General features: G+C 46.9%; 1 protein-coding gene across 3 annotated transcripts in view; it reads left to right on the top strand.

The window, feature by feature from the left end:
- Positions 1-13,754, top strand: part of SLC44A2 (solute carrier family 44 member 2 (CTL2 blood group)) — a 427,809-nt gene that overhangs the window by 400,419 nt on the left and 13,636 nt on the right. For all 3 annotated transcript variants that reach the window (XM_069604292.1, XM_069604291.1, XM_069604293.1), the window contains exon 21: positions 6,509-6,593. In XM_069604292.1, the coding sequence (XP_069460393.1) occupies positions 6,509-6,593 (85 nt within the window). The remainder of the gene's footprint in view (positions 1-6,508; positions 6,594-13,754) is intronic.

The following is a 13,754-nucleotide window of genomic DNA, read 5'->3' as shown; positions in this document are numbered from 1 at the left end:
GGAAGGCAGGGGGGTGAGTTTATAAATACCTCACCCTCCCAGGAGAATATATGGGTGCAGTTCACCCTGGAGACCCTGGATGCCTAGGCAGTTAGTCAGCAGCAGGCTGGCCTGTGGTGGCAAGGCGGCACGGGCCAGAGGGGGTCATCTCTGTACCCGGTGCCCAAAAGGATGATTTATTATGATCAACCATATTGATTATTTACCTATAACCATGTTTTGTATCAATAAAATCCAACGGCCTTTTATTGCCAACGCTTGAACAAAGCGGTGTGGTAAGTATTTTTGGGGGAGGAGGCAAGGCCGGGAGGCTTGATGCCAACCCGCAAAATAACATATGTATGTCTGCTGCATATGGGTTCAACGGTTATGTGGATTGAAGGTGGGCAGCCAGCGTGAGGGAGGATGCTGGCCGGAGACATGTGGTGTGACAAGACAAGGCACAGGAAGACTATTCAATGGAGACACACTAGATTCATTTAAAAAATCAAAACAACCATTGTTAAAATATATGTTGGGTTTTATTTTAGATCTTAATTTCAATTGAACATAAATAATAAACATTACACATTGTAAAGTTCCGGTTGCAGCACATCCAGGGAAAATCTGCGGTATTGTCCACTGTCGCTGGGGAAATGTTGTCTAATGGCAAGTACCGCACAGGCAGGTATTACTCTCCGAACGCGGTGTCCGAGCCTTCCGTGAAGCCACCAAGTGAAGCAACGATAGGCCACCAGCCTGTACCACCGGTGAAAAAGAAAGATGCAAACGGTATTAAAATGACAAAACTTTCTTATCAATGTCGATGAAGGTAAAAAATGTCATTCTGCTTTGAAAAAAATTCTATCTAGAAAATGCACAATATGGAACCAATTTACATGCGTTCGAATGATATGTAGATGTAATTTTATATGTGGGAGACGACCATGAAATAGTAGTGGCATCACTGACATCACAACCAGAGTATACTTACTCGTTACTCGGATTACGCGGACGAACAGTGCCGCGAAGTTCGTGCATAAGCACCATCATCATCCTCAACACGGTCCGTGAGAGGCAGGCTTCCCTGAACTCTGGCAGCTCGGTGATGCATTGCGGACTTGGCTCGCCTTCCGAAATGTAGGCCAAGCACCCGGAATTTTCACGGCAGCAGCAGTTCTCCTCCTCAGTTGGCATTAGCTCGCACCGATTGCACGTGCACCAGGTGGAGACGCCGTCCATGCGACATGGTCCAGGCTCTTCATCCGTTGACTGGTCCTCCCAACTGCCGTCCGAATCCCCATCGTTTTCGCGTGCTTGTCTTTCCAGTAGTTCCTCCTCTGTGTACTCGGGCTCGTACATATACGGCATTATTGTAGCCATTGTGTGGTAAAGAAAGTAAAATAATTTACAGAGATGGTACAGGTGTTCACAAGGCCTAGAAGCGGCGAAGGTAGCTGACCAGAGCACAGAAACGAGTCACAGAATACTCAAAGTAACACAGAGAGAGTAATGGAATCGAAAATCTGCTGCTGTGTGTTGTGAAACGGTATGTTTATACTTATTGAGGAAAGAGGCGTCCTGCCATTTCCATGGCGACACTTCATTAGCTGAGGCGCAGCGATTGTTGACACGAAACGTGCTTTGGCGTTGGGAAATGGGCGGTACGCGTCTGCTGATGTCAGGCTCACGGGCGGGGGATTTCATTTAGTGCCGCAAACGCAGGTGAGCCAGGTCAATGGGGGGGAAATGATAGGATTATCACAAAATGGCGGCTGATTTCGAGTGCGTTAATGGACGAAAAGTCGGGTATGGTCCATAGGAAAGTTTTCTACGATCTACCGATTTATGCTTAAAAACACATGGCCGAACCGTAGGGACAATAAAAAAAAAAAGTCCCGGAACTATCCTTTAAGGTCTCAACGCGTTTTGTTTCCTGATCGCGTCCTCGCCTGTGTTACTCTTTAGTAGCACCTTGTCAGCCTCTTGTTCCTTGTCCTTCCCTGCTGGTGTTCCTTTCCTTGTCTTGAAACACTTGTGTATAGGCGCGTTACAAATGCATTATCATATCATATCATATCATTGTCTGCCTCTGGGAGTTTCTTGCCTCATTCCTTTCTTGACAGTAGGTTCCCTGGGCCTCCTTTTTCCCACTCCCTTCCTGCCTTCTTACTCATCTCCTTGTTCTGCCCCAGGGTTCCTAGTTTCCCCTGCCTCCTTGCCTGTTGGTTCTGTGCCTTGCTCCTGCCTTCTCTGGAGTTCTCTGCCTACTAATCCATCCTCAGTACCTGCCAACTTCAGTTCTCTTCTTCAGTCTACTGATACTTCTGGAGCCTTGCTGTTGTATCATGCTGTGGATTTTCCATCCAGTCAAGACCCACCTTCCCTGTCAGTGCTTGCACTGTCCCGACGTCACGCAAATCAGGGAAGTGCGCATCCGTGGCGTTGGGAGCTGGTTCACCACTGACCTTGTTTTGAATTCAGGGTGGGTGTTGCGCTGGTTCCTCGCGTTACACAGTCAGCAACCATCAGTCGGACAGCCTGGCTACTTCACCACGACCATCAACTGGAAGTTCAGGTACTCAGCGCCCACGAGACGCATTTCTTAACACTTCTTCCCTTGGTCTTTATTATCCAAGTTTCTGGTTCTACAAAAAATGTCCATTCTGATAGTCTTTCTTAGTAGGTCTTGTAGTTCTTCAAGGCAGCTTTTAGTTCTTGACCTTTCTATTTTTCTCTCGGTAGTAGTTTCCCCTACAATCGCTCCTCCTTTTATTGGTATCGCACATATGCTCTTCACAATCTTTCTGTTTATGCTTTGCAGTATTTTTACTGCTATGTCTTTGTCAGTTGCTCTCTCTCTGGGACTTGGTGAGCCTCATCTTTCCTGTCTCGTTCTACGTTTTAGGCTTTTCCTTCACACACGCACTTCATTTTTGCACATCTAGGGTTCTTCCTTTTTCCCCCAGGGTTTCCGTTCCCAGTCTTAGTTCCCCACCTGGGTTGTTTAAATGTCTCTTGTGACTTGTTCACTTCCTTTCTTATCTGGGCTGTTCCACAATCTTTAACTGGATTATTTTGTATGTTTTCCCTTCCATTTATACAGCATATACATGGCTATGCTAGTTTCTTCAAGGAGGGCCTCACAGGAACAGGAGTCCCTGTCCGCAATGAAGGGAGTCTCTCCCAGTGAGGTCCCACTTGCATTGACCCCTAGGGAAGGTCTTGTGGAGTGGGCTCGCCTCCCTAGGGGAGAAGAGACGAATACCTGTTATCTGTGACTGGGGATTCCCCCTCTCCCCGATTCTGTTCACGATGAAAGAGCGATCTTCACAGATGTGCTTCATGCCTGCACTGAGTCAGGAGGCACTCTACAGCTTGCGGTTGAACTTCGCGCTTCCTGCAGGCTCATCCCCTGCTGGAGGGTAGTACAGCAGATTTCCAGATCACCAGCAGAGCCTTGGACATCCATGATGATTGCCAGTCTTTTGGATGGCCAGAAGTGCTTGCAGTGGTGATCAGCTGGTTCCGGGCCTTGCAGATAAAATGCAAAGATGCACGCTCAAGCGACCGAAAACTGCGATGTATCTCAAGCAGGACGTGTGACTGGCTGATCACACATGTCCTGGGGAGGAAAGCACCTCATAAATGTCTCCCCAATCATTTAGAAAGAGGTTCACAATGTGGTGATATTGACTGAGCCAATGCTGTTTTCTGTTGCAGTCTTCTGGCATCCCTCAGTCGTCACCTTGATTCCTGTGTCCATCTAGTCTCCCAGCCAGAAAATGGATGGTGGCGACCCCAGCCCTCCAATAAGGATATTTTGCAACATTCAAATTTGGAAGTGGCTATCCAATGATTGAGAGGCAGCCTACCAGAATCTGCCCAGCAACATCCCAGCCCCTGAAAGAATGTAAATTGGAGGCAGAAAGGCCCCTCCTCACACATGCAGCTAAGATGAAAAGTAGAGCCTTTGTCCCTTCTTGCAGGAAGCCCACCAAGGTGCCTGAAGAGGAAATCCCTTCTACACCTGGCAAGTTAGGATGGCCAACCAAGGATTGGTCAACTTGAACAGGACTTAAAGCACAGGGAGGGGCTGTTTTGAGTATATGGTTCCCTTAAGTACAATGTTGTGGCTGTGAGATCAGCCCAGGGCAATGTATCCAAAATATAGGTAAAGAAAAGTTACCGCGCCCACTAGCATGTTTAAATGATCCCTGGAAATTAGAAGAAAATGCTACCTGGAACTTAGAGGGGGCCCAAAGAGAAGGCGGCGCAGAGTCTCCACAGCATTCCAGGTAAGAAGGCTTGTGCTGCAAACCGTAAAATACAAACGTCATAAAAGGCACTTGCCAGTGAACCCAAAATGATTGTATTTGGTTTAAAAAACCTTAAACTTTTATTTAGTACAAAACAACTTCATTTGAAAGCAATCCATAATAAATCATAAAACAGAAGTAGAAAAAAAAATTAAAGAAACTTGGAAAATGTACAAATCCGTCATTGCAAGGGACTCTATGGGTCCCAGGCAGCACACTACATGGGCTGGGGGTGCTGCGTAAAGCAGCAAGTCTTGTGGCTCTCTTACGCCATAGGAGCGTAAGAGCCACAAGTAAGGGGGAAGTATCCCTCTCCTTCAAAGTCAATGAGCAACTTTGGAGTGAGTCCAGCAGTAGGGCTGGGAGGCTCAGGACAGAGAAGGTAAGTTTGCAAAGAGAAAATCTCCCTAACAAACCCCTTCACTGCCTCTGCGTTGCACTATGTTGGACTTACCTGTAGACGTACCTAATTTTACTGTGTTAGAACATGAACCGACAGAATATTTCACAAAACATCTAGCACTTAGATTCTAATAATGTCCGTGTTAATGCATTCTATTCAGGTCGAGGGATCCATTCTAGCCCGCCGCCACTCTTTAGGCAATATAATGTTCAGGGTTTGCCACCAGGTTATGGGAGTTGTATTTAGCTTAGTGGCCTACACTAATGCCCCCTTTACTGTTTTTATATTTACACCGTTTTTAATGTGTTGTGCTTTACTCCAAAGTGTAGTGTGACGATTCATTTGATGCTACAATTTCTCCCTGAGGGGGCGCCCATTCCCATGAGGGCAGGGAGCGGAGGCTGCTACCCGATAGTCCCCCTGGGGGTGGTATAATGTGGGAGGATCTCATGGGGAGGACGCGGGTTGGCTCAACAAGAAGTCACCCGCAGTTGTCCCTAGGCCCCTTTGCAACCATGACACTTAGAAGGCACGGCCGAGGCAGAAAGCCTATGGACCTTCTCATTCTAGTGGTGCAATGAAGACCGTTGACCACCCGGGAAGGGTGGAGAACCCCAAGTAACGGAAGAGACTTTGAGAGGGAAAGTCCCTCACAACAGTGGCAGGGATAAACCCGCTGACAGAGAAACCAGGATCTGGGACCCAAAGCAAGATTATGAGTCATCTTCCTGGTCATAGGACTTGGCAGGGGAGTGAACCATGTGTGCCAGGCCAAAGAAGTAAAGCCAGGATTGAGAACCCTCCTAACCCGTGTTGTGAATTGTAGTGTAAAGAAGACCAGGGGAAGGGAGTCATTCCCCCGGCTATCTTGAGACGGAGCGTCTGGGGAAGGGAACCATTCCCCTAAGATTTGAGAACTGTTTCTACAAACCAGGAACCATGACCCAGGAGAAGTGAGTCCTTCTCCTGGGGCCAGAACAGCACTGCCGTATTCTTTAGCTTCTTGTGTAAGGTGCAGGAGTAGGGTTTTCTTGACACAGGACGTTGGACGCTTTTGAGTTGACAAGACGGCCTGACAGACACCTTCTTAGTTGAGGCAGGGATCCCCTCTTAGGAATAGGGCCAGATAGGACTTCTCTTGCTTTCTTGTTTAAAGAAGTCTTTAGCCCCAAACATGCCACATTTGTGTCAGTCTCCTCCTTCTGCACCCTTATAAAAGTCAATGTGTAAACCTATAACCAGTCTATAGTTTTCAGTATAGTAACTTCGGTTCCATGTCATTTCATTGCGGGATCTTTTTTTACTGGGTTTTTTACTGCAAATTTTTTAACGAAAAAACCCATCAAATTTTTGGACAATTTTATTTTACTCATATTATATAATAAAATGGTATGGATTTTTTCATAAAAAACTTTGAAGTAAAAAACCCAGTGAAAAAACGTCCAGCGATGAAAGGACGTTGTAACGTAATTTCTTGGCATCGAGAGGGACGAACTGTACCCATCCACCAGTTTTCTGCCTTCCCGGAAGAGAAGCCAAGACTGCTCTGAACCATCTAATAGGTGAGTCTGGGCTACCTTTTATGGTAACGCTGCCTTACTCCTAGGATAGATGTTAACCCACTCTGGAGAAACCTGTGGACAAATCCCCCTGAAGGATATTGGGAGGGGCATCGGGCAAGGGTGTATGTAGCACTCCAGAATAATAAGTAAAGTGTTGATGTCTTTGTGGTCGCTCTTGTACTATATTAGGGGGCACCCGTGGTGCCTAGTGTTTGATTCTAAATATGTTTCTTCTCATTTCGCAGACGGTGATCGTTGGCTCCTACCTCATCGCCCATGGGTTTTTCAGCGTCTACGGGATGTGTGTCGACACACTCTTCCTGTGCTTCTGTAAGTATCCCGCCAGCAAGGAGAGTGGTAGGCTTTGTAGACTGAGGGCCCTAGTCCTGCTGACTCGTTCAGTGGAGATGGGTTCATGGTGAGCGGAGAGAAGAGGGTGAGAATTTCCCCGTCACTGCAGTTGAAAGAGCAGTGTTGGTAGGTACCCTTTGGATTGGTCGTGGAAGGGTCAGAAGTGCATCTCCCAGCCTTCAAATGAAATCCATTAGGAAAAACAAAGAAAAAATCCTTAGAATATTTCAAACTGCAGAAAAGGTCATATCCTTTAAAGATGAAAATCTAATCTTCTAAGGTTAATGTAAAGACAAACGGGAACGTTTTAAAACCTTAAAACTGGGAAAATTGGGAATATTTCATAAACTTGCAATTTGCAGTAATTTTGAACAATATTTTTAGTTCGAAAAATAAAGCAGTCTTATCAAATTTATTTAAACTTTCACCTCTCCGCCACCAATGACCAATCTCGAAATTAAAGCCGAACAAATGTGGTTTCTTCAACATGTCACCTTCCAGGTACATAATAGAGAATATGTATGAATTTTATTTGACAAAATAAGTTTAGATTGTGAAGAATATTTTATAACCTTCTCTTGTCTGACATAATGGGAATTATTTTAGCGTAAAAAGCACACCCAGCGTGAACTTGCATTTTAAGAGATTTTAAAACTGAACTAACATGCGTCAAACCGTTTTGTTTACCCCTCATGCCGGACATGTTGGGTAAATGTATAACTGAACAACAATGAGGCCAATGGAAACATTTTAAAAGTGCCTTATTTTTCAATATTAAAATTAAGCCCAATTGTGGCAGATATTTCATAAACCTTGAGTAAGGCTGTTACTGGGTAATATTGTATAAGATGAGGCTTTTTGGTGCTAATTCCAGACATTGTCATTTGAACGAATGAGTCCACTTTACTTGCCAGCAACATTGGTGGTGTAGCTAAGATTACCAAGCCAAATTCTAAAGATAAATCCATAGGTGATGCCCTGCCACCCCCCATTTCCTCCTGGCATTCTGTGTTGACATGCCTCACTGCGATGACCCATGACATTGGAAGTGTTAAATGGTCTGTCCCAGCAAAATGCATCGATACATGTGACTAAAACCTGTCCTCCCTTCTGTATGCTAACCCAATCTAAGCGTGGATTCTCAGAGTGAGTGAGGGTTTCAATGCTCAAGTTCCCACCAGGATTTATACTCGGACCTGCTCCGGGGGGTGCTTGAGCAACCGTAGACTCTGACTTGCCCCATGGAACTGGGCACTCAATTGTACAAGGGCGTTCACGCAATACTGTCACTAAGCAGCAAGTCTTAGCGTCCACCTAGAGTTACTGCCGTGGCTTACCATAGATGGTTGTTTGCCCTTTATATGCTCTTGACTCAAGTTACACTTTGAACCATATAACATATACTTTTCATAATTTCCTTTTTTCTTTGCTTGTACACTTCCCCCCCGTCTCCAGCACCAGAAATCAATTTTCTCCTTGCAGCCAGGTGCATGTTGTCACCCGGTCTCCATCACCACCGCTGGCACAGCGCACAATGGCGTCGGTGCTACCGCAGTGGAAGCCTACAAACACTGAGCAGCGCAAGGTACCTGGCCTACAAACACTGAGCAGCGCAAGATATCTGCAGACATACACAAAAGGTCTTGATCACTAAGAGATGCCCCTCTCTCTGCGCCCTCCACCGCCACAAGGATGCATGCACTGATGGTGTGTACTCTGTCCCAAAACCCTTCCACAGACTGACCTTTCTGTCCAACTGCGGAATGGTTCCAGATGATCCAGGACCACACGGAGGGCCTCTGTTATATTCTGGCTACCTGAAAGGAGAGCGAGTTTTAGCAGCGCTCCGTCACTCCATTATGCATGATGTTCCTTGGGGGAGGAGGGGGGCCTGGGCCATGGTGGCAAACGGGTCCATGTGGTTCTCTTCAGCTGGACATAGCACCTCTTTCAAAAGTTCACTCATCCTTAGCCTGCCAGTCTACATGGAGGGGGGGGTGAAGTTGCTAATATTTCTGATCTGGTCAGGCTCCTCCCCCTTACCCACCTCCTCCTTTCAAATCTTACTGTCCTCTGCTCAGATGGAGCACCCTGGAATTTCCTCACAAACCCGATTTCCCTCCATTGAAACAAATTCACGTAGATCTACTTGTGTTTCACAAGATCCTGGATTGCCTTTGGCACCTGGGCTTCCTCGGCCTTTAAGTGATGCAGCCCTACTCCACATGTTCCATACCATCTTCTTTGCCCCCCCCCCCCATTCACTTTTAATGCCCTGCACCTGTTTTGGTCTCTAGCAAACATTGTCGCCGCCTTCTGCTTTGTGCCCACGCCATCCTGCCCTCCCCCCGCCCTTCTATTAGAGGCACTTCTGACCCCAGAGAGGTGTTTTTGGGTCCCAATCTTGAATTAGCCTCCATGCAGAGCAGAATCTGTTTCTTTTGGAGGTAGTTTACTTGGGCAATATCAGATTCTTTTGTGCCCTAATGAGTGCCAGGAAGAAGGTTGACTCATCAAGTTAAGAGGTTGCCTCTGACCTCTGTGTGCAACCTAGAGTTACACGTTTGAAACCTGTAAGTGACAGGACATCACTTTATCCTGCCACGGTTGTTGCATTCTGTAGCATTATATTTAATATTTCACAAAAGGTAGCAGGTGCTCCTCTCCAGAAAGAACATGGCATGATAACCTGTTCTGAGGTGAGAGTTTGCAGCACACGCTTTTTGCTCACTGTACCTTTCACAGATGGGAAATAGCCATTTGCATATCAGTCTTTGTCCCGCCCACATGGGCAGTCCAGCACCGAAATGCTATGGCAATTCCTCTCTGAACAAGAGTACCGACAGCAACCCCATGCACGTGTTTCAGCCTTGTTGGGCCTCATCAGTGAGGTGAAGCTGTGGTATATATATTTGGTAGTTATTGAAAATGATCTCTTCTTAGCGTTGCCACCATTGATTTAAATGGGACCGCCCAGCCCATTTGCCCATGTTATGGAATCCAGGCTGACCTTGGAGGTTAGTAAAGCCTTTTTAGCTTCACTCACCTGCGCAACTTTATTTATTTTTTACTTTGAGGCATAGGTCAGTCCGTAAGGCTGCCAGTGTGGGGAGACTGTCCCCATTTGTGTTTCCTGTGGTGTTTTTTGTAACGCCCGCCACCTTATGTGGAGTGCGAGTGGCATACGTGTACGCCTTTTTCCTGGCAACATTCCTGTGCCCGCTGGTATGTGCCTAGGACAGGCTGGTGGCAGTGAAACATGGATGTGCTTTTTCTGCTGCACTACAGTACATTCTCTTTTTGTAAACGCGTATTACAGATTTGAGAACCCTATACAGAAAATCGCTTCCAAATGTGGTGTGCGTCCTGTCTTCTGTCCTCAAGTCGGAAACTCCCACATAAGAGCATGCACTTGAGCGGACTCTGGCCAGAACTCCCTGGCAAAGTGCGTCTGAACTGGTTTAAACTGCCCGTTGGACCATCTGGTCCCAATTCACACTTCTTGGAGATGTTTGATGCTGGGCAGATCTGGGGTGAGCGAGGGTGACTGATTAGACAGCCCGGACCTATTTGAATGGTGCCGAGCCTTTGCATTGGTGGGCTGGGGCAATCCCCCCCCCCCCCCAGCCTGGATTTTGAATAAAAGGATCTCTGGAGGTCGCTCACTGGAACCAAGAATCCAAAGACCGACCTGGAGGGTTAGGTACGATTTTCATATTTGTGATAAATCTTCCTGACCTGTATCAACCCCAGAACGTTGGTGATTATTTTTCCTTGTTCCTAGGTGAGTGGGAATCATTGCCCACTCCCCTCCACCCCCCACCTTGTCCTTTACTCTATTTATGGTGGTGCGTTTTTATGTCTCTCCATAGTGTGTGTATGGATTTATAGTTGCCTTTTACCTTTAGGGCTGTGTGCAATTTACTATGGCAGTACACAACACCGCCTATCAAGTGCTGTGTTGCCGTTGGGCTTCCCCTTTTTAACTTCTTATATCTTGGGTGAGCCACAGTTTCCACTGCTTTTTATATGTGAGACCATCGCACCCCACCTTATGTGGAGTGCTGGAGAGATACTGAATCCCTTGTCTTAATGACCTGGTAACATTTGTGTTACAATAGCAAGCTAACTTGAATAGCTGGTGGCAGTGGTTATACCTTAATGACTTTTTACTCTCAGGCAGTCAAATCCACTGCAGTGATGTACAGGAGGGTCTCCATTCTGCTAGAATGGTGGCTTCCTTCTTTTTTGCCATTTTTAGGTATCCTTGTTGCCTTCCAGAATGCTTCCACAAGTAAACGTTCTTCAGATTTGTTGATGCCCTCTGTTTTGTTCACGGAATAGAATGACACAGGATTTTCAAAAACGCTCCAACCCAGAACCGCGATTTGATTTCAATGGCCAGTGGATATGCAGAACTTAAAGACCATGGCTGTAAGCAGACTTGTGTGATTGAGAGGTTTCCATACCTGGTTCCGTTGTATATGAAAATGTTTGTCAACCTTTTTATTTATCTATCATTACATTGTTTTTCGACACTAGACGAGACTCCAGTTTACGTTTCGGTCGGAGTATGATTGATTCCCTGTGTTACTGCACGGAGGGTGCTGTGTGATCATTCTACTACAGAATCAATACAACCCTGCGAGCATTGCTCGGTAGAGATTTTAGCCAAACATTGTATGTTGGGGTACACGTTCTACAGAGGTTAGATGTTCTACAGCTTAAGAGTTGATGGAAGGCTCTGAGGAACTGGCGGCCCAAAATGGATGTGCAGACCAATGTTCCGTACCAGGAACCTGGATTTAGATAATGCCCAAATAAAACCAGGTTCCTGACGTGCAAATGTTAACTATGCCATCTTCAAAACTCAATTTCAAGACACAGGCATCGCAGAATAACAGTGATGTAGATTGTGACTGCGCAGAATCGCAGTCACAATCTACATCTGCATCGAATATGTCTAGGACTCAATAAGGGCATGCGCCAGGCCAAAACCAAATCTAGGAGCTATGGATTAAAAAATAAAACCATGCACAATTGTCCTTCCCTTCAGCCCAGATAATTTGAGTGGCATCTATTTGAGTGCCGGCAATGGTTGTAGTTGATATTTCTTTATCCTGGACTCTGAGGCTTTTTTACAGTTCAATGCAATGGTTTAGATGTTACAGAACCCGTGACCTGAGGTGCTTCGCAGCCACCATATACGCATGAAGTCAAATCATTTGAATTTGATTGTTTGCCAGGGACCCATCACAACACACTCAAAATATAAAACCTACTAATATCAGGACATTATTCGTGACATCAACAGATGTAAAATATTTGTTTTACCTTTTACTGTTAGTAAATCTCTTTAAAAGGGCATTTTACGAATTAACCGCTTCTTGGAGACCGGTAGAGGGTGTGGAAAGATGGCTGTATGAGTACGTAGCTCCCGCTTCCCCCTACTCCCCCAGCATTACAGAGACGAGACGGTGCTTTTAGAACGAAAAACATTCAAAACCCTGGTGAACGAAAGTGTGCAGTAACCCGTGGTGGGTGAAGAGCGATAACTGAAGAGGACCGGTGAGCCGCTGGGCATAAACACTGAGGCAATGTTGCGGCGAGGCCCACGAGCAAACATGGTGGCGAAGTGGCCTGTGCCTGGGGAAAGAACGAATTGGAGCAGGGAGCGTAAGTGAACGGGGGACCTCACTGAGGATTCAGGACCCGGGGGCCACCCTCTGCTCTGAGGCGTAGGACAATGGCGGACCAGGCAAGCCCCAGGAGCAGCTGAGGGCTGCAGAGTGCAGTGGAAGAACGCACGTGCCAAAGGAGGACCTGCACACAGCACAGGCTAAAGCTAACCTAGGGGCCTGAAGCATAGCACACATTTGTGATCACCCTGCAGAGCTGCAGAAAGACTTGATAAGGGGGGGTAAGGACACAAGCTGTGAGGGTCGTATGGGCAAACGCAGCTGTGCATAGTATTGCCTCCAGATAGATCGGAGTGCGACCAAACTGCAGCACACGCGAATTGAGTGCAGCCTCACTGGAACTACTGCATAGGGTGAAGCAGTGGTAGTGGGAAGTGAAAAGCAACAAAGGTGGACCAAACCAGAGATGCACAGAGAAGGGGATAGAATAAAAGGCACAGAGAGCTACGACACAGGCAGGTCAGAGGGAGTGGAGAAGACGAGACTCGAAGAAGTAGAAAGAAGGGACAGGGTGTCGCCAGAAGGCGCTGGGATGAGCCCTCGGAACCGAGTAAAGGAGGACTCTGGAAGGAAGGTGTAGTACCACAGGCTGGGTAAACGGGAGCAACAGGGAAGGTGCCGGATGTGAGAAGAGACATACGGGCCTCGCTCACTGACCTAACCAGTAGAAAGCAAGAGGAAGGCCTGGAGCACAACCAACTGAATGCATACGCCAGGATGACGGAGCTAGAGCTACGTGAAGAGGAAGTGATCCTGAAAATAGATGACTAGGAAAACCGAGAAAGAGGGAACAACATACGGATACTGGGACTGAAGGCGACCGCAAGAGAAACTGAGAGGCAAGTGGAGAAAAAAGGGACAAGCGCTGCTACACCACTTGTTCGAAGCAGACGGGTAAGCAGGTGCAACTCGAAAGGGCACAGCGGTAAACCATACGGAAGTGGCCCCCGCTCCATAGTGGTGCAATTTCTAAGCTACGAGGACAAAACAGAAGTCCTGAACAGGGCCAAGCAAAGAAGGGAATTGGATTTTGAAGGCTCCAAAGAGGCGATATATCAGGACTTGTCTAACCTCACTCTTTCCCGATGCAGAGCTTGTGTAGCCCTCACAAAATGGCTCCAGGACAAAGGTATTGGGTACAGGTAGGGATACCCGTTCTCATTGCAGTTCGAGGTAGACTCGGTGGACTACCTTATCTCAGCGGAGGAGGCAGAACAGGCCCTGTGTCCACTCACGGCGGGAGCTGATATGAACCGAGTACGAGCAGGGACAGACCGTGCACCGAACCTGGTACACAGCGGAAGAGAAGAGGACAAACGGGCAGAAAATACATGCAGCTGAATGGGCCATCCCCACATAAGACGCCTAAAATCCCAAAACATTCGCAAGATAACGATTCGAGATGGAATCCAGCGTGAAATGGGGAAAAAATGGATAACGT

This window comes from Ambystoma mexicanum, chromosome 3q, assembly GCF_040938575.1.
Source record: "Ambystoma mexicanum isolate Mex_15411 chromosome 3q, UKY_AmexF1_1, whole genome shotgun sequence".
Taxonomy (NCBI): Eukaryota; Metazoa; Chordata; class Amphibia; order Caudata; family Ambystomatidae; genus Ambystoma; species Ambystoma mexicanum.
The sequence above is the reverse complement of the archived record's forward strand: the minus strand, read 5'-3'. Positions and strand labels throughout refer to the sequence as shown.